This window comes from Hyperolius riggenbachi, chromosome 11 (assembly GCF_040937935.1).
Source record: "Hyperolius riggenbachi isolate aHypRig1 chromosome 11, aHypRig1.pri, whole genome shotgun sequence".
Taxonomy (NCBI): Eukaryota; Metazoa; Chordata; class Amphibia; order Anura; family Hyperoliidae; genus Hyperolius; species Hyperolius riggenbachi.
The window spans coordinates 17,683,749-17,704,693 of NC_090656.1; the positions used below are offsets into that span (position 1 = coordinate 17,683,749).

General features: G+C 43.3%; 1 protein-coding gene across 2 annotated transcripts in view; it reads left to right on the plus strand.

Annotated features, from left to right (window-relative positions):
- Positions 1 to 20,945, plus strand: part of PLEKHG4 (pleckstrin homology and RhoGEF domain containing G4) — a 202,385-nt gene that overhangs the window by 127,423 nt on the left and 54,017 nt on the right. For both annotated transcript variants that reach the window (XM_068260278.1, XM_068260277.1), the window contains exons 12-13: positions 655 to 777; positions 5,543 to 5,734. In XM_068260278.1, the coding sequence (XP_068116379.1) occupies positions 655 to 777; positions 5,543 to 5,734 (315 nt within the window). The remainder of the gene's footprint in view (positions 1 to 654; positions 778 to 5,542; positions 5,735 to 20,945) is intronic.

A 20,945-nucleotide genomic window follows, 5' to 3' on the forward strand; every position in this document is an offset into this window, starting at 1 on the left:
AATATTATTATTATTATTTAGTGTTTATATAGCGCCATCTTCCGCAGCACTGTACATGTTATATTGTATATATTTTATCACATCTAACATCAGATTACTAGTATATGACCAGCTTGAATCCGCAGCAGCAGGCCTCTGGCATAGGATGAAAGTGATTAGAGAAGACCTGCTGATTTACAACCTGCCTAATGCCACTGTAATGTTCTGAGGTGCTGCTGCCATAGAGACCACAGGAGAAGGGGCACAGGCCCCGGTCTCTATACCTGTATGCCCAGTCTCTATACCTCTATTCCCCGTCTCTATACCTCTATTCCCCGTCTCTATACCTCTATGTCCCGTCTCTTTACCTGTATGCCCGTCTCTATACCTCTGTCCTGTCTCTTTACCTATATTCCCAGTCTCTATACCTGTATGCCCAGTCTCTATACCTGTATGTCCCGTCTCTATACCTCTATGTCCCGTCTCTTTACCTGTATGCCCCGTCTTCTTGTGGTTAAAAAGCAGCTGCCAACACTAGCATCTGAGCTCTCACCTGTCTCTACCCACAAGCTAGGTGTCTAGGAGCTGACATGGAGCTGCTGAAAGATAACACTTTCTGTAGCCTTTTTCTTTCTCTTACAGCATGTTTTTTAACATTCTCTCTCTCGCTCCTAGGTGGGTAGCTGGATAGAGAATGTCGGTGAACAGACGCTCGCAGAGTGCAACATTTTAGAAGATTCTTTGGAGGTCCTTCTTCAAACACAGAGGCATTTTCAAGAATTTGAAGGCGTGGCATGTGTGAGTAGAGGGGGCGTGTCTCTGTCATTTAACTGTGTGAGTAGAGGAGGTGTATCTCTGTTGATGTGTCAGTGGAGGAGGGTGTGTCCTCTGACAGCTGATAACTGTGTGAGGAGGCATGTGGTGGCAGCCATATTTATTTCCTTTTAGATAATACCAGTTGCCTGGCAGCCCTGCTGATCTCTTTGGCTGCAGTAGTGTCTGAATCACACACCAGAAATAAGCATGCAGCTAATCCAGTCAGACTTCAGTCAGAGCACCTGATCTGCTGCATGCTTGTTCAGGGTCTATGGCTATAAGGATTAGAGGCAGAGGATTAGCAGAATAGCCAGGCAATCTGCATTGTTTAAAAGGCAATAAATGGCAGCCTCCATATCGCTGTCAGGTCAGGTGTGCTTAAAAGTTACGACTTGTAAACACAGTTTATCATTCAGCTTGGCAGGATTAGTTATTGCCCCCTTTTCTGAATAAGGTAAGAAAAGACAAGACGCAAGTAAGAGAAAGTTAGTATAACAGATCTTCTAATAAAATGTTCATATTTTATTGAATAGCTCATAGCAAAAGCAATGCCAGCCTCGCCCATCCCCAAATATAAAACCATTCAAGAATATCCATGGCCGACGTTCAGGTAGTATGATCGGTTAGTAACCATTTCAGAGCAATCAGTGATACATTCCCATTCGATGATCCCAGAGCCAGTATTTTTCCAGGGCCACAATGGGATAAATAGATGAGAGTTGTATTATAACCCGGAGGAACCCTTTCTGTTCCTAGTATGTGGCACACATCCAATAGATTCCTGTCAGATTCCACCTGACAGGCATCTGACAGGAATCTGATGTTCAAATCTGCTGCATATCTATCAGTGTATGCCCACCTTAAAGAGAATCTGTATTGTTAAAATCGCACAAAAGTAAACATACCAGTGCGTTAGGGGACATCTCCTATTCCCCCTGTCACAATTTTGCCGCTCCTCGCCGCATTAAAAGTGGTTAAAAACAGTTTTAAAAAGTTTGTTTATAAACAAACAAAATGGCCACCAAAACAGGAAGTAGGTTGATGTACAGCATGTCCACACATAGAAAATACATCCATACACAAGCAGGCTGTATACAGCCTTCCTTTTGAATCTCAAGAGATCTTTGTGTGTTCCTTTCCCCCTGCATCTCTCATGCACTGAAGTTTCAGGCTGCTCTTTTCTTCCTGCAAACAGCTTTGCCCTTGTCTGTAGCTCCTCAGTATGTGAAAGCCCAGCCAGCTCAGAGGACGATTTATCCAGCTTGTAAAAGATAAGAGAGAAGAGAGAAGCTGCCCTAATCTAAATATCACACAGGCAGTGTGCAGAGAGGGGCCTGAAAGGGGGAGTTCATAGCAGAACAACAACACTGAAGAACTTGGCAGCCTTCCAGACACAGGCCGACAAGTCTGACAGGGGAAAGATACATTGATTTATTACAGAGACTGTGATAGCAGAAAGTGCTGCAGTAAGCCAGAACACATTAGAATAGCTTTTGGAACTTGTAGGATGATAAAAAACAGGATGCAATTTTTGTTACGGAGTCTCTTTAATGCCATTCAAACTGTCTACAGAGAATTCAAAAATCATTCAGTATGTTTAGCACATGCAACAGTGAATGATGCAGGCGTGAGGTGCAAAAGTAGTGAACAAAGTATTGCTATGAAGCAGGAGAGAATTTAAAGTGGGACATTCAATAAAATTCAATAAAAAAAAATGTTTCCCTACTATTTTTGCCCATACAGTTACCATATTTGTTACCATATTGTGCACAAGTATTGTCGGTTTACAAATTACCTGTTCCCAAAGTACAGTTTATCTGCTCTGAAAGCTGCCATTGCATTTTATTGCATAGCTGATGTATTTATATATTAAAATCTATCATGTGATCAATTCCCAGTTCTCTGCGTCTACAGCAGAGAGAGCTCATTTTCAGCACAGCTAGGAATGTATACTAATTGTAGTAGACTAAGCAATGTAAACAAAAGATGTTATCATTTGTTTGAATGCAGTGGCAAGCTTTCCATTGAAGACGTTGAAGAAGAAAAAGCTATTTTAGAGGAAAGGAGAAATACTGAGAATCATACCACTTTAAATTAAATCCAATAATGATTGCTCAAATGCTTCCAATAAATAGAGTATGTCAATGCAATAATCTGACAAGTGCAGCCAAAAGAGATTACTCAGCAGCTGATGCATCATCATCCATTTAAGGATAAACACATGGTAGCCATTCAATGCAAGCCAAACAGCATCCTTAGTATATAAGAATCAGGCTTTAACCCCCTCCCGACCGCCGATCGGGACCAACAAGAGTACAGAAGTGTGCCGACAAGAAGGATGGAGGTGTTGAAAAGGAGGCATTTTTTCCTCATTAACTTGTATTTATGCTGCTAGCACGAGCACTTTACTCCCCTTATGCTATACCTATTTGCAATATTTAGGGATGAGGACGTGAATGGGATATTTTTGATATTTGTATCTTTATTGAGATATTGTGTATACCCTGGACAGTTTTTGGTTTTAAAGTGGATCCGAGATGAACTTTTACTCATTGCATAATTGTGTTCCTTTCCTATTGTTTATAGGGCATTCCTCACGCCAAATACTTTTTTGTTTTTGTTTTAATACTCAAATTCCTTATAAACTAAACAAGCCACGCCCACAGGTTTTCAGAGAGCCAAGGAACTTTCAGACAGTAGCAAGGGCTCATGGGAGCTCAGTCTGGGCAGGAGGAGGGGGAGGTATTACTAGCCAGAGATTTCAGAGGCAGAGGGGGGGAGGGAGATTCGTTTTTTTTTTTTTTTTTGCTCAAGATGCAGATAAGCCTGCCTCTGTGTAATGTTTACAAACATCATGGCTGCTGTCATTGTATCACAGGAAGAAATAATCATTTTCTATTAAAGCTGTTTGCAGCTAGATTTGTTGTGCAAACTATCTAAACTTTACATAAGATATATAGACAAGTTAAGGTGGCCATACACTGGCCCGATTTGCGCCCGTTTCGACAGCAGATTCGATCGCTGGGATCGAATCTGCTGCCAATCGTTCACGCTACACGCCGAATTTCGATCCATTTTGTCCGATCCCGTCGATCGCGCCATGCGGAAAATAACCGTCGATCGCCCGCGGGTAAAGAGCGCATCGCTAGCGGCGTTCGAGTGCCCGACGACCGACGCAATAGAGCCGCATACATTACCTGCTCCGCCGGCACGACTCCCGGGCTCTCCGCTCTTCTCCGTCTCCGCTCTGGTCTCCGGCATGCTTCCCTTCTTCCTGTCCCGGCAGGAAGTTTAAACAGTAGAGGGCGCTCTACTGTTTAAACTTCCCCCAGACAGGAAGAAGGGAAGCATGCCGGAGACCAGAGCGGAGACCCGGGAGTCATGCCGGCGGAGCAGGTTATGTATGCGGGGGAGGGGGGGGGGGGGCGGGGGGAGCGGCGGCAGCACCACCACAACAGATTGTGATCGGTTTCAGGCTGAAATCGGTTCACAATCTGTTTGCAGTAAAGGCAGCCATACGATCCCTCTCTGATCAGATTCGATCAGATAGGGATCTGTCTGTTGGTCGAATCTGATGGCAAATCGACCAGTGTATGGCCACCTTTACTTGTTATAGTTCGTTTTTTCATCTCGGATCCGCTTTAATTGATTTGATATTTTTATAACAATTTAGGACAATAAAGCTTATTTCTATATTTCCATTGCTTTATGTGGTGCGGTACAATTTATGGGATCCTTCTTTGTTGGTATGTGCATAGTGTCTATGGGATCCTTTTCTGCACACACATATTTTGACATAGTGATCTGATGAGCTTATATATACTCTTACTGGAGCTTGCTCATGTCGATTTATCCGCATCCAAAGAGGAGATAACATTATCTTGTGTTTACATTGCTCTGTTACATTCCTAGCTGTGCTGAAAATGAGTTCTGCTTCTAGCTTGCACACCGTTGAGAAATAATCACTAGACTTTAATATATAATTACAGCAACTATGCATAACATGCAATGGCAGCTTTCAGAGTAGATAACCTGTACTTTGGGAACTTGTAATTTGTAAACAGACAATATTATGGGCACAAAAGCAAATATGATAGCTGTACGGGTAATAGAAAGTAGGAAAACACCCTTTAATGAATGAGTTTTACTCCACATGCTCACTTTTTGTCCATTAACAATACATTCTCCCAAATGATCGACTGTGTGCTCGATTGGATCGGGTGCTATTAATAGTGCTCATTAATGACAAACGATCGTACTATCGATCCTTCTGTCAATTAGAATTTTGGAGTGATTCTTTTAGTTTGATGAGATGGGGTCGGATGAGATCCCAGATGGGATAGGAAGGCCAGATTGGAAAATACAGAGCTCTTTCCTCCGGCATGAGGAACCTACCAGGCTGTCAGAAAGGGATCATTTCTGGAAAGGAGAAGAATAGAACTGATTAATGGGATGCAAATAATTGTCCCAACCATGCAAGCAAGCCATAGTTATTTGCATGTCATTGACCATCTTTAGTGAGGACTCCTAGTACTCATCCTTATGGTTTCTCGTATGTATAGTAAGTTGACACATGGTTTGAGCAATCTCTAAAGCTCTGATAGAGCAATTCTCTGAGTGTGGCATCCAGTCTGTGACTTTATGTTCATTCCTTGTACGCTGGACGTAAAATCATGTTTGGTGCAGCAGCTCAGACATGCTCCATAAATTAAGTCCATAATAACGCATCGGTGTTGGTGTCCTCCAGGAGCATTGCAGACGAGGCCAGGACATGCTGCAGGCCATGGAGAAGTGGCAGGGCCTCACCTCCCAGGAAGTGCACAAGTACATAGCCAGGCTGCAGGCCTGTAACGAGAAGCTGGCCACGTTCTCCAGGAGGCTGGAAGAGACCCATATTAGACTCGGGAAGACCGTCTGTCTCCATCAGTTCTTTGACAAGGTCAGTGAGAAAATAATCACAGAAATGATGTGACAAATAGCAAATGATGCCAAAAACAGCAGCGACCACAGAGTCCCCTGGCTGCACATAATGTGCGTTTATTCTTAGTCTGTAAAATGTGTTGTTGCTGCATTGGTTGTGGCTATCTTTTATTCTTTTTCTAGGCAAGTCTGTATTCAAATGGCAGACATACAGTATCTGGCAGTCCGCTATAACTTGGCAGTAGTTTTTCAGTACCTTGTAACATGGCAACAATGGCCTCAATTCACTAAGCTTTATCAAACACTGATAATTTACCTCATGCGTAAATCTCATTTTGAATTCACTAAGGTGTTATAGATTTATTTAACATTTTATCAATGCAACATTCGATAAATCTATAACACCTTAGTGAATTCAAAATTGGATTTTACTCATGAGGTAAATTATCAAACGATCGATAAAGTGTTCGATAAAGCTTAGTGAATTGAGGCCAATGTGTAGAAGGTTTCTATAACTTGGCAGCAGTCTCTTGGTCTCCTGTAACATGCCAGTAGTGTATCACAGCCATCTATAACTTGGCAGAAGTCTTTTGTAACATGCCAGTAGTGTGTCACAGCCTTCTATAACTTGGCAGAAGTGTCTTGGTCTCTTGTTAACATGCCAGTAGTGTATCACAGCCTTCTATAACTTGGCAGCAGTCTCTTGGTCTCCTGTAACATGCCAGTAGTGTATCACAGCCTTCTATAACTTGGCAGAAGTCTCTTGTAACATGCCAGTAGTGTGTCACAGCTTTCTATAACTTGGCAGCAGTCTTTTGTGACATGCCAATAGTGTGTCACAGCCTTCTATAATTTGGCAGAAGTCTCTTGTAACATGCCAATAGTGTGTCACAGCCTTCCATAACTTTGCAGCAGTCTCTTTTAACATGCCAGTAGTGTGTCACAGCCTTCCATAACTTGGCAGCAGTCTCTTGTAACATGCCAGTAGTGTATCACAGTCTTCTATAACTTGGCAGCAGTCTCTTGGTCTCCTGTAGCATGCCAGTAGTTTGTCACCGCCATCTATAACTTGGCAGAAGTCTCTTGTAACATGCCAGTAGTGTGTCACAGCCTTCCATAATTTGGCAGTAGTCTCTTGTAGCATGCCAGTAGTGGGTCACAGCCATCTATAACTTGGCAGTAGTCTCTTGTAGCATGCCAGTAGTGTGACACAGCCATCTATAACTTGGCAGTAGTCTCTTGTAGCATGCCAGTAGTGTGACACAGCCATCTATAACTTGGTAGTAGTCTCTTGTAGCATGCCAGTAGTGTGTCACAGCCATCTATAACTTGGCAGTAGTCTCTTGTAGCATGCCAGTAGTGTGTCACAGCCATCTATAACTTGGCAGTAGTCTCTTGTAGCATGCCAGTAGTGTGTCACAGCCATCTATAACTTGGCAGTAGTCTCTTGCAAGATGCCAGTAGTGTGTCACAGCCATCTATAACTTGGCAGTAGTCTCTTGTAACAAGCCAGTAGTGTATCACAGCTTTCTATAACTTGGCAGAAGTCCTTTGTAACATTCCAGTAGTGTGTCACAACCTTCTATTACATTGCAGCAGTCTCTTGTAACATGCCAGTAGTGTATCCCAGTCTTCTACAACTTGGCTGCAGTCTCTCGGTCTCTTGTAGCATGCCAGTAGTGTGTCATAGCTTTCTATAACTTGGCAGAAGTATTTTGTAATATGCCAGTAGTGTGTCACAGCCTTCTATAACATTGCAGCAGTCTCTTGTAACATGCCAGTAGTGTATCCCAGTCTTCTACAACTTGGCTGCAGTGTCTCGGTCTCTTGCAGCTTGCTAGTAGTGTGTCACAGCCTTCTATAACTTGCCAGCAGTCTCTTGGTCTTCTGTAACATGCCAGTAGTGTGTCACCATCTCTTGTAACTTTGGAACCTTCTCCAAGTCTTCTGTAACATGCCAGTAGTCTAAAATCAGGTTCTGTAAATTGGCAGAGTATTTGGTTGCTTGTAACGTGGCTGTAGACTTGAACAGTCTCTCGGTGCCTAGTAACTTGTCATTTTGGTTTTAAGTCCTTTTATAACTTGTTTGCATTTTCTAATGTTGTCCATACACTATCAGATGGTATGATTGATATACTGTATATTCCCCTGATCTCAATAGTTTGTCTACATACCAACTCGCAATCCCCAATATTAGATCAGATCTCGCAGGAATATTGGTTGCTATGATGTCACTGTAGCCTTGTGCTGCTTTGTGTGGTGTAAAGCTATGTCGTTGCTGATTTACTGTGTGAATATTTTGACCATCAGTATGCTGTCCTGTTTGTATCTGTTTACAACATCATGAATGTAACAAAAATGGAGAGGAAATATTTGGTCACCCGATGCAATCAGTTACCAACTGTTGGTTTTCCTAGAGCAGATTAGAAGTGGTAAGAAATGGGTGTCGCTGACAGATCCAGAGCGCTTATATTTCAGGCCCTTCACTACAAGAGTCCCTATAATGACCTGTGCATAAATGAGCCAGACTGCCTGGTCCTCTCCCAAAAAACCATGTTTGCAAACTGGGGTTGGAATGTGTAAGTAAATATTTAGCGAATAGCTGTGATGTGCTGCCCTCTGCTGGGTAGTATAGATTATGGCGCCTTTGTTAAGAATGAAGAATTCCTGAGGAAAGCCAAGTAGACACGCGTCAATGTTTTAAGGAATCAGTTTGATCATATTTGTATGAAATAATTTTGCTGCTGCAAAAGTAACTGATAAACTGCAGCTAGCCGCACAAAACCATCAGTGAGAGCCAACAATTGCATAACGCTGTGTGTTTCAAAGACTGCTGCTCTCTTACCAGTCTGCTGATTGGAGAGTATCAGTTGCATCTGTCAGCAGGCAGATATGTATGTAATCGCCTTCATGGGGCCAATTATAAAGGGTTCATACTTCCATTAAAGGGGCACTAGTACTAAAATTCAAAATATCTCTTTATATAATATCCCTGTGTCTCTGCGTCCGTTATGTCCCTGTATCAGTGCTTTTTTGCACTGCGCATGTGCAGGGAGGGACGCAGAGACACTGAGGAGAGTTGAGGAAGGACGGGGGCAGAAGGGGCGGGCGGGCGTGCGCGCGCGGCGGAGTTATGACAGACCTAGTCCATTTCTTCATGGGGTATTCTTAAAGGGGAACTGAAGTAAGAGGTATACGGAGGCTGCCATATTTATTTCCTTTTAATCAATACCAGTTGCCTGGCAACCCTGCTGGTCTATTTATCTGCAGTAGTATCTGAATAACACCAGAAACAAGCATGCAGCTAGTCTTGTCAGATCTGACTTTTCAAGTCTGAAACACCTGATCTGCTGCATGCTTGTTCAGGGGCTGTGGCTAATAGTATTAGAGGCAGAGGATCAGCAGGGCTGCCAGGCAACTGGTATTACTTAAAAGGAAATAAACATGGCAGCCTCCATATACCTCTCTCTTCAGTTCCCCTTGAAGATCCCCTTTATTCTTTACAAAACCACTCCCTGAAAAAGATCTGAACAAAGATGCCAGCGAGCCTCCATGCTTACTGCACACTACATAGGCAGTTGGACTGAGCAACTGCAGTAAGTGCTTTTGTAAATAAAGAAATAACTGAGACTCTCCCATGAGGAGATGGACAAGTCCAGCTCTGACAGGGGCTGACATGTTGGTGTTTTTTTTTATTTGTTGGGTGGGTTTCCCCCCCCCCCCCGTTCCCCCCCCCCCCCCCACTAATTATTACTGTATATATTACTCCTGATGAAGCCCTTTATGGGTGAAACATGTTAAGAAATATGTATATGTGGGTGTTCACCACCTCACTGTACTACCGGTCATTTGTGAGTGTAGGGTCAGTACTGTTTGGTGGACTGTTGTATTTACACCATGCAGGTCTGGCCTACCGATATAGCCCAGCCTGATAATCAGTACCTCAGTATTTATCTTGAGATGAGAGAGAGAACATACAGTTATATATATGTATTTTACATTTACAACTTTACGCAGTAAGTGGCCCTGAACAAATTAAACCTGGGTGTCATTTTGGAACACATTCCATAAATTGCTTTTCTGTCTTTTACTGTAGATCCTCAAATATAAGTCGACCTCGTGTATAAGTCTAATCCAATATTTGTTCCTCTTAACCACCCTGGCGTTCTATTAAGATCGCCAGGGCGGCTGCGGGAGGGATTTTTTTAAATAAAAAAAAAACTATTTCATGCAGCCAACTGAAAGTTGGCTGCATGAAAGCCCACTAGATGGCACTCCGGAGGCGTTCTTCTGATCGCCTTTGGCGGCCAAAAGTAACACGGAAGGCCGCAATGAGCGGCCTTCCGTGTTTTGCTTACTTCGTCGCCATGGCGACGAGCAGAGTGACGTCATGGACGTCAGCTGACGTCCTGACGTCAGCCGCCTCCGATCCAGCCCTTAGCGCTGGCCGGAACTATTTGTTCCGGCTGTGCAGGGCTCAGGCGGCTGGGGGGACCCTCTTTCGCCGCTGCTCGCGGCGGATCGGCGATCAGGCAGCACACGCGGCTGGCAAAGTGCCGGCTGTGTGTGCTGCTTTTTATTTGGTCAAAATCGGCCCAGCAGGGCCTGAGCGGCACCCTCTGGCGGTAATGGACGAGCTGAGCTCGTCCATACCGCTAAGGTGGTTAAGCTGAAATGTTTATTCACTCAAGTAGAAATTCAAAAGCTGCACTTGGGGATCAGGAGAGGTTAATGACTGCACTGCATAAAGTACTGTAGTCATTAACTCCTCCTAGCCCCTAAATGCACCCATTATCCACTCCCTTCCTTTGTAAGCACTGCTGCCCAGTATCTTCCCCTCTGCCCTTTCCTTGTTAACTGTTGTGGCCAGGACTTTCACACCTGTGCTCTCCTGGCATTTCCTATATCAGGAAAGTGTCACTTACCTGGATAAATGAGTGCATATGGTGAGGTCTTTAACTGTACACACATTACTCAGTGTGCTCAGTGTTGCAGCCATTAGTTGGTAACGGATGCCTCTAAAATCTTCTCATATCAGAAGTAAGCTATACAAAGTAGTGCTTTTCAAAGAAAAAGGTGACACTGTGGGGGCGGAGGGATGAGGAAAAGCCTCTGTAGGAACATCTAGCATTTATTATTATCACCATAGCTTTTGTTTGTAAAGCACCAATATATTGTGACATACGTTACAATAAATAAGGTATGCAAATCACAAATGTGCATAAAAAATACAAACTATGACTCACGTGGAGAGGAGAACTCTGCACAGCCCAGATTTCCTAAGTGAGCCGGAGTTCACCTTTAATGTTATCTGGTGATACTAATGCATACTATGGCGGTCAGGTGTGACATTGAATAATAGATCTGCCGTGTGGCTGAGCTGAGCCATCTATAAGGCTGCAGGACTGGGTGGCTTCTCGTAGGCCAGGATTAGCAGATCTGTGGGGCTGTGAGTCGCTCCCCTCCAGCTCAGGATGGAGTCCAGACACACATGTGGATGGCTGAGGTTTCCTGGATAAACTGATGTTTTTCTAATAAATTACTCCAGATGTGGCGGTTGGGATTTGGTGGCATGACTCATGCACAGATCGCTTTCATTTCATGTGTTCCTCTGGCTGTTATTATCCCGCTACCTTCCCCATTGTGGCAATTCCCCACCCAGCTACTAATCTTCCCTGAGACCTGGCTACTTATCTCAAGTGATGATGGGCAGTTAACGTGCTAAGTGCCAAAGTCTCTGAATAGAGATCAATGAGACCACTTCTCAACACTCCTGGACGGTTCCATGTCCAACTGCTGGCCGTGGATGGAGCTGCAGGCAGAGTAGGCTGGGGGCTTATTGCCTGGGCTCTGTAATGAACAACTTCTTTCACTAGGATAGGATAAGAGGGCATTGCACTTTAAAGAGGAGTTGTCAGCCATATACTATATATGTCTTTAGCCATACTAAAACACATATATAAGTAGATAAATACTTGCTCTACTTACATAACATATGTATCGCACTGTCCACGTTTTGATTTTAGTGATTTTTATACAGTGAAAAAAGAGAAAATCCTTCTTAGCATTTCCCATTTTAACTGTGGCTATTTTAAGCCAATCCTGATGTCATTTCCTCCCTTACTCTCCTCTGCCTGATTTGCCCACCCTTCACTATAGAAAGTGCATTGTCTCAGCATGAGAAATATTGGCCAATCAGAGAGGAACAGAGGTGTGAGAGGGGAAAACAGGAAGGAAAGAGGCTCCAGCCAATCAGGCTTAGTTAAGATACTCTGAAGCATTATTAAAAATCGCTTCTTACCCTATAATCAACATGGGCACGTTTGCCTCTGCTAAAACGCCGCTATCCCGCGGCTGAACGAGGGGTCTTTACCCCCCAAATCCCCCCCTGCAAAATCCACGACCAACTTGGTCGTAGATTTTGCTGCTCATGGAGGCAGAGCTTTCGGCTGTAGCTCTGCCTCCATGCGCATCTATCAGCGGCAGATCTCTGCCTTTCCCCGCCCCTCTCAGTGAAGGAAGATTGAGAGGGGCGGGGGAGAGGCGGCAGTCAGCGCTGATAGACGCGCTGAGAGGCAGGGCTGTGGCCATTAGCCCTGCCTCAACAGGAAGCGCTCCCCGGACACCACGGAGGGGATTTGGGGGGTAAAGACCCCTCGTTCTGACGCGGGATGGCAGCGTTTTAGCAGGGGCAAACATGGCCATGTTTATTTTAAGGTAAAAAGCGTTTTTTTAATGTCGCTTCAGACTCTCTTTAAGTCTGAGGGGAAAGTAGAGAAGCAGCAAAAAAGGACAACCCAGCATGCCCTGCAACTGCATTCCTTTTTGTGTACCAAATTTTGTGTGTACCAAATAAGAGTCAGGTAAACTGGGGAATGTTCATTTATAAACAAGAAAAGTAATAGAGATTTTAACTTTTGGATTGCCTGGTTAGCATCCTTATTACTTGTTTACCAGATAAAAATAAAGAATTGATTTTATGCCTGACAGTTACACTTTAATGAAAATGACTAATGCTGATTATACACTTATAGATTTCTACCCAGTGTTCCAAATAGATAAATTCCTTCTGGGAAAGGATTCGATCCCTACCATACACAGCACATGGCTTTTTAAAGCAAACCTGAAGCGGGAAAAAAAGTTATTATATAATGAATTGCATGCGTAGTTTGGATAATTAATAGAACATCAGTAGCAAAGAAAAGTCTCTTCTATTTGTATTTTCAGTTAGTTTTTTGGTTTTATAACATTGCATCATTCTGTCATATTTGCAGTTTACAAACCACATTCTGTCTTTTAAGTTATAAAACACAGCAGAAATAATGACCCTTTGAACTTTATTGCAGTAAAACCTTATCTCAAGCCATCTCTCACTGTTTCTTGGCTGGTTAAGTGCTGCAGAAAATAGGACTGTATTTGACCCAGTGAGTTGAATAGCTCAGAATTGATTTTTGATTTTATTCCCGACAGTTACACTTTAACACTGGCAATGCGTTTCATGGGTCACACAGCCCACTTCCTCAGGTAGCTGTGCCAAGTAATAACTAAGCCGAGCTTCCAGTGCATGGCACAATTATTGGAAGTGGTCTGACCCACGAAACAAGACACCAGAGTTTAAATAAACTTTTTGTCCTTAACCCAGTGGTATCTTTTTGAGGTAAGCCACCTCTTCCATTCATATTTTTGTTTTGTTTTTTTAAACAGTTTTATTAACTTTGAGCACCACTTATCCTCTTGAACTCATTCCGCTGCTGAGGGACTAGAATCACCAGCATGCCCAGCCAGTAACCTTTAGATCCCCAAAAAAGCAAATTGATTGAAATATCTCATTCATTACAGTAGAAGAACTGATGATCAAATAGATATAATTACTTAAATGTGGTTGAATTGTCTAAAATGTTGGTATACTTCCATTACTGTTTTTAGCCCACATTTTATAGTCTTTCCACATTAACTTAAATGTGCTTTAAAATCTGTTACTCTAAGGTCACTTTCACATTAGGATGTTTGATGCGATGTTAAAGTCGCACCACAAACTAACAACGCAACACAGCCAAAAAGTCGCAACCCAGCGTTACCAATGCATACAGCATATACAGTAGAAAATACAGGCAATGAAGAGTATGTCGCCAAGTCATTACTGAGCATGTGTAAACAGTCTAATGCAGCTAAAAACGTGTATAACGCATAGCATGCAGCACTTTCATTTAACGTGCAGCGTTAGACACCAACGCAACGTCTGCACTGTGAACAACCCATTGATTTTTCATTGCTGTGAGTTATTCGGCGTTAGGTGTTGGATTAACGTGCGACTTTAACGTCGCATTGTGGAAGAGGCCTAACAGATTATACTGATTATAAACTAGCTGCAGTGTGTGCCCATCCTGTTTCAACAGCATACTGTTAAAATGTTCTTCTTTCACCATTCGTAAAATGTTGCTCTGCACTTTCCTCCTTGTGTAGATCATTATCGGCACTTTACCAGTAATTATTCAGTTTTTCTCTAAACAATATGAATGTCAGTCTTGTACCTTAAGTCCCGTACTCACTGGGAGATCGCAACACTTTGCACGGGAGTTGTTGGGAATCTTAAAGATCCAATCCGCCGTGATGGTCACAATGGCTGCACATCGCAAATCATAGAAACGATTGCTTGTCTCACAAACGAGGTGCAGGAAAAATCGCTACATGAGTATGTAGTTTTAGAATAATGCTGGTCGTACACTACAGATGTGGCAAAATGATCTGCTGCTTTCCAGCGAGGAATCTGTTGAAAATTGATCAAACTGCACAGTTCAATTTCACTACAACGCTATGAATCTTTAATCTACAGCTACTATAATAAGAATATTCTTATTACATTTATAGCACTGACTTTTTCTGCACCACTTTTCAGAACACATAGTCATGTCACTGATAAGGTGTGATGTACAGAAAAGTTTTAAAAAGTATACATCAAATATGCTTTCAATTGAATTCCTGATCCAATAACACTTTTAAGCCCAATCTACACGATACGATTCTTTGTACGATTCGATTACGATTCTATTTACGATCCGATTAAATCCAACATGTCTGATCAGGATTCGATTCGATTTAATTCGATTTGCCATTGCAAAACAATAGGAAATCGAATTGAATCGAATCGAATCCTGATCGGACATGTCGGATTTAATCGGATCGTAAATAGAATCATAATTGAATCGTATTGTGTAGATTGGGCTTAACAGAGTTCTTTAAAAGTCTGGAGTCCCTTCATGAACTACTTCCTGCATCACAGACTTGCAGAGCTGCAGGCTACAGTCTTATTGAACTCCTTTGTCTGTGCCCCGCCCCCTTGCATAGCCAACCAACCTACAGATGTTGCTGTGGAATCAGAACAAGTAAAGTTTGTGCTTGTGATTACTGGACTATCTGCTGGTACATGTAATGATTGGGAGCAGTCCTGATCTGGGCTGCCAGGAGGAGATCTCTGAGTCTCCATCACTGAGCAGGAGGAATGCTTGTGCTGCGTCCAGCCATGGGGAAAGTGCGATGAGCTGTGCAGCATGAAATACCACATTCTGCAGACACTGCCCTCCACTGCTCTCTGAAGAATTCCGGGGACAGTTTATCATGGCAAATGCAGAGTCTGCACAGCTAAAGCAGCCACTCAGAGTCCTTGTTTTCAACAGATGAAAAATGATTGATTTATTGGGGCAGCTTCACCACTTTTGTTCCAGGTTAATGTGCACCTGTCTTGACAAATCCGCCCCATAGACTACAGGGAGCCTGTATGCCATAGCCTTGCTACAGCTGTGACCTGGTGACAGGTGTCTCTGTATAGCAACAGCTGACACCTGTCTACCAGTTAGGCCTTCCTAAGGTGTGTACATGCACTCAATTATTATCAGGGTTGTGGAGTCGGTACAAAAATCTTCCAACGCCGCCTCCTCAGTTTATGAAACCACCGACTCCAACTCTGACTCACGGTACCCAAAATGACTCCGACTCCTTAGGGCCCGTTCACACTGCACGCGTTTCCAGCCGCGTTTTGGAAACGCGTGCAGGTGGCCAAAATGCACGACATCAGACATTGCATAGAGTGCAATGTCTGATGTTCACACTGCATGCGTTCCGGACCTGTGCGGTCCGGGAACGCATGCTGCACGCAGATTTTGCAAAAACGCGTGGCTGTCCCATTCACTTTTCAGTGATGGGATCAGCCACGCAACGCACACAAACGCGGATGGCCATGCGTTCGTACGCGTTGCGGTCCGCACGCGTTCCGCACGCATGGCCATCCGCATTTCTGATCTGAACGGGCCCTTACCAGGGCTGTGGATTTTGTACAAAAATCATCCGACTCCTCAGTTTATGAAATCACAGACTCCGACTCCAGGTACCCAAAATTGTTCCGACTCCACAGCCCTGATTATTATTGCCTGCAAGGGATCAGGGCCGAGTGCTATACAAATGCCTATAAGCATACAACTCAACCTGTTGCTATGGAGGTGGCACGAATGGGGGGGGGGGCAATGCACAATGCAAGACAGAACGGGATGGGCAGGGATAAGAACAGTACTCTTAAGGTGGCCACTAACGGTCCAATTCCTAGCAAAAAAGTTTGAGCAATCAGATAATTCTGATTGGAATAAAAAACGTTCACTGCACCATCAATGAACCAATCTTTGCTTCCTATCTATCACAACCAACAACAAAATCCAAATGTAGGTTTGACGGAAATCTAATCGGACGACTATTTTTATAATCGTTAGTAATCGATTGTGCCTATCAACTGAGATTATTTACAACCAATCCGATCAGAATATCTGATCGCTCCAACGATTTCTCTCTAGGAATTGGACTGTTACTGTCCACCTTTAGCCGAGACTTTTCAGATCACTTGGTGACGTATTGGTGTAGTTGTACACACACTAGATTATCTGTGGAGGTGGCCGGTTTACCGTGTGTACAAAGCTTTATGGCTGATAGACTGTCAGATCCACGCCCAACTTTTCGGGCTGTCAATTATTCTGATCGGTTTCTATCCGTAATAAGTCAGATGGGAGTGTCAGGTCACCATACACCTGTGTGATGGTTCTTCGATCTGATCTCTTCTCCCTGCAAATTTGGTCAGGTTTCCTGCTTCCCATCACAGTCTGTTTATTATTTGTACTTACCTATGACTCGACAAGTGCAAGATCAACACAACCAATGACTTCATTAGGAATAAATAAGCCTGTGGTTTACCTGTCTTTTCTAGTTAGTTGATAGAAGATTTCACTTTAGTCAACAGACAATCTATTCATTTTGATCGGATTGTTTGTCAATCGGAAGTAAACAGGTAAATAAGTAAATATTGGAGGGTGTGTAGCAGGGCGTACAGCTTACAGGCAACACATTTCTGCCATTGTTGACAAGTACTGCTACGGTCAAGATTTAGGCCTCATCTAAAATCGCAATCGTTGACGCCAACATTTTGCAATTTTGTGGGCAATCTTTTTTTTTTTTTTTCTATGTGCTGCAATTTTTTATAACGCACTTTTCTAAGTGCTTTTGCAGAGCGATTTATTTATTTTTTACACTTCATGACGCAAGTCTTTGACCCGGAAATGAATAAATGCAATGTATGTATTCATGAAAGCGCTGGAGAAATCGCTATGCTTTTTCAAGCGTTATGCGATTTTTCCCTATACCTTCCATTGAAGCAAATCGTCCCAAATATGGTACAGACAGCGCTTTGGTGGTCGGATCGTCCTCAAACCGCTCAGATGTGAACACTCTCATAGGGAATCATTGCACAAGCGTTTTTAGGTCGATTCTGAAAATTGCCGGCGCTTAAAAAAAGGCGAAAACGCCCTTAGTGTGAATAAGCCCTGAGTGAGCCACTGACTTAGGACTTGTATTGAGGACCACTATTGTGCACCAGTCCAGTTAGCTGCGCCTCTTTACTCCTCTAAGATCCTTTGTGGGACTGTTTGTGTTATAATTTGTTAGCTCTAGTCGGTAAGGGCCCGTTCCACTTGTGCGTTGCAATTTTGTTGCGGAAAACACATCAACGAATCCATATGCGGGTGCGGATTCGTTCGCGTTTCCATGCCGATTTTCATGCGGAATCGATCGCGGTTTGCGCTATGCGATTTATGCCGGTAAGCATTGACATGGGTATTTAAGCGATGATGCACGCGAAAACGCATGGAAAACCGCAACACAAAACCGCCTGCGGTTTTCCTATTAAATTACATTAGCGGCGATTCGCGTGCGGCATGCAAATTCTGACGGCTCTGCTGTGCAGTTTTTTTCTGCACAGCAGACCGCACAGAATTCCTGACAAGTGGAAAGAGCCCCATGCACTAGTATTGGTTATGCAGAAAACGCATGCAGATTCGCTCTAGTGGAAACGGGCCCTCAATGAACGGCAGACACAGACATACTGGTAACTTTAAAAGGAGAACAGTAGATCCTCCAGCCACTGTACACCAAACTGAGCACTGTTACCATGGATGTCACAATATTGTTTGTTTGTTTATTTTGTTGTTGTTGGTTTTTTACCAGTGTTATGCTGGGAATACATGGGTCGTTTCTGCGCCCAATCGTTTTGCCCGCTCGATTCTCTTATCTTCCACACGTTTTTCTTATCTTTTTTCAATTCACTTCAATGAGAAATCGAGCGACAAAACGATCGGGCGGGGATCAGACATGTCGGAAATTATCTATCGAGCCATCTAAATGGCTCAAAATCGAGCCGTGTGTTCCCAGCATTAGAAAGTTCTAGAGCAGCTGTAAGCTAAAAAATGTTTTTCAGCAACATTCACATTCACAATGGGCTATGATGTTTTATTTGTTTTTCTACTGAATTGGATTCACCCCTTAAGTAAAGCTTCCACATACTGCAATCGTACAGTATGTGTGTGTGGGATACAGGCTGTCCATGCAAATGTTTTTGTTCAGTTTCAGGAGTTAAATAGTATAAGTTTGCAGTGCTTTTTGTGCTGTAAAATACTTGCGTGTGTTTATTGCTTTTCTTTTGTCAATCTGTGACATGCAATAAGTTTGCTCCCAGTAGAGAGGATTCTCATATTGGAGTTAGTTGCCTATCCAGTGGCAACGTTTTTTTTGTTTTTGTTACATGTTTTTCTGTAAAGAAAAGTCGGTTGTTGAAGCAATTTGGGGGGCAAATCGATGAATGTGTCTGAAAAGGTGATAGTTTGCAGTGCTTTTGTTTCCCGAATAATGAGTCATTGCTGGGCAGGTCATCTAGCTTTTATAAGAATTTTGGACATCAGTAAGCTCTGAAGATCATCACTTAAAGGACCACTATTGCAAAAAAATTTAAATACGTGTAAACATATACAAATAAGAAGTAGGTTTCTTCCAGAGTAAAATGAGCTATAAATGACTTTTCTCCCATGTTGCTGTCACACACCATACGGAGTAGAAATTTGACAGAACCGATAGGGGATTCTCAGCAAGGTGTTTATAAAGACATTCCCTGAAAAGGATTTGTACAATAATGGTGACCAGGTTTCCTGCGCGCTGCACACATTTTTGGCAGTTGGACTGAGCAACTGCCATTCACTAAGTGCTTGTGAAAATAAAAAAAACAACAACCCTGAGAATCACCCATGAGAAGATTGACTAGCCCAAAACCTGTCGATTCTGTCAGATTTCTACTACCTACTGTAAGTGACAGCAACATAGGAGAAAAGTAATTTATGGCTCATTTTACTCAGGAAGAAACATACTTCTTATTTGTATGTGTTTATATGTATTTTAAATGTTACGATTTTCACGATAGTGGTCCTTTAAATGCAGATCGTACCAGATTTCCAAACTGTAACTAACTTAAAAGCGCAGAATGAATATTGATTGCCTGGGATTGTTCTGGTCATGTGACTGTTAACCTTCTGGGCACCCCATTGCATGCCTTGCTCTCCTCCGCTGTATTGTGTATATAGAAGGGCTGCAGTGAAGTCATGAAGTCACCCCCCTTTCTTCTTAATTTTTGTTTCTCTCCCCCCTCTCATAGTCTTCACTGTGTGGCGGTCCCCTCCCCCCTCTCCAGTCTTTTCACATTGTCAGAGCAGCCCATCTGCTCAGCTGCCTCGCATTTGCTTGTGAATAGCTGGGCTTGGTGGGGTGCAGGCGTTGGGCGCCAGCCCCCTCTCTTCTCCTGCACTTCACTGTGAGCGGTAACCTCACTCCGGAGAGGACAGATGGGGTCTGCAGAGGTTCAGGTAAAGCGGCGTCCCTCTCTGTATCGTTACTTTGGCGTTATCTTTGCGTTTTGCGCTGGTATCAGCAGGTGTCAGACAATCTCTCCGGCTCATGCGGTAGATGCCAGGCTAGAGTTTCCATCTCATCAATTTACACCCCGGCGCTGGGATTTCTGGCTGAGGGAACGCAGTGAAGGCACCGACGGAGTTTAATTAATCGCAGAAGGTCGTGTAGCTCATAAGTATTCGGTTTTAAAACCACATTGTATCAACCTTTGTGTAAAGAATTGGGATGGGGATGGATGAGTGTAAATTGTTTTTTATGTAATGAGCTCGTTCAAAGAGCCATGCTGGGCAAATCGCACTTTTCCGACCGCAGCGTAAAGGCTTGTGCATTCCGCGTGCGGTGCTGTTTTAGCGCGCCACACGTGATCTGTACGGGTGTGTGTAAGTGCATAGATATAACGGTTATTACAGTTTATACTGGTGTTGTATGATGATATATGTGCCCCACACACCCGTAGCATGCCAGGGAAAGCCTACAGGCAGTGTGTGTAAACTTATACAGTATAGAAGTAGCACGCAGTTTACTGCACACATTCTTCACAGGTGAATTTTATTTTCTCATGATAAAAAACCGCTCTCTTCAATTGTACATCGAAGCATATGAAAATGTGTTGTTTTGCGCCGCATAACCTGTAACAAACATTACAAATGTGTAGGCATTTTGTATGTATACGCCATGAAATCTGTAGTGTGAACAAGGACTTAATCGTTGTATAATGACAGTCGAGTGTTGCTGGGGGATATCACACGTTGCAGGTTATGTTTAGCGTTTATATGTTGTTTTTATGTTATTACAGTGTACATAGAAGCATTTAGGCCAGTCCCTGTCGGCAGAGGAGCTCACAATCTAATCTCCCCATCACACTGACACAAGTACTCACAGGGGCAGATTTATCTAATCCACACAACTGGACTGTATGTCCAGATCCAGGATTCTGATTGGTGGTTCTTAGTAACTGCTTCATT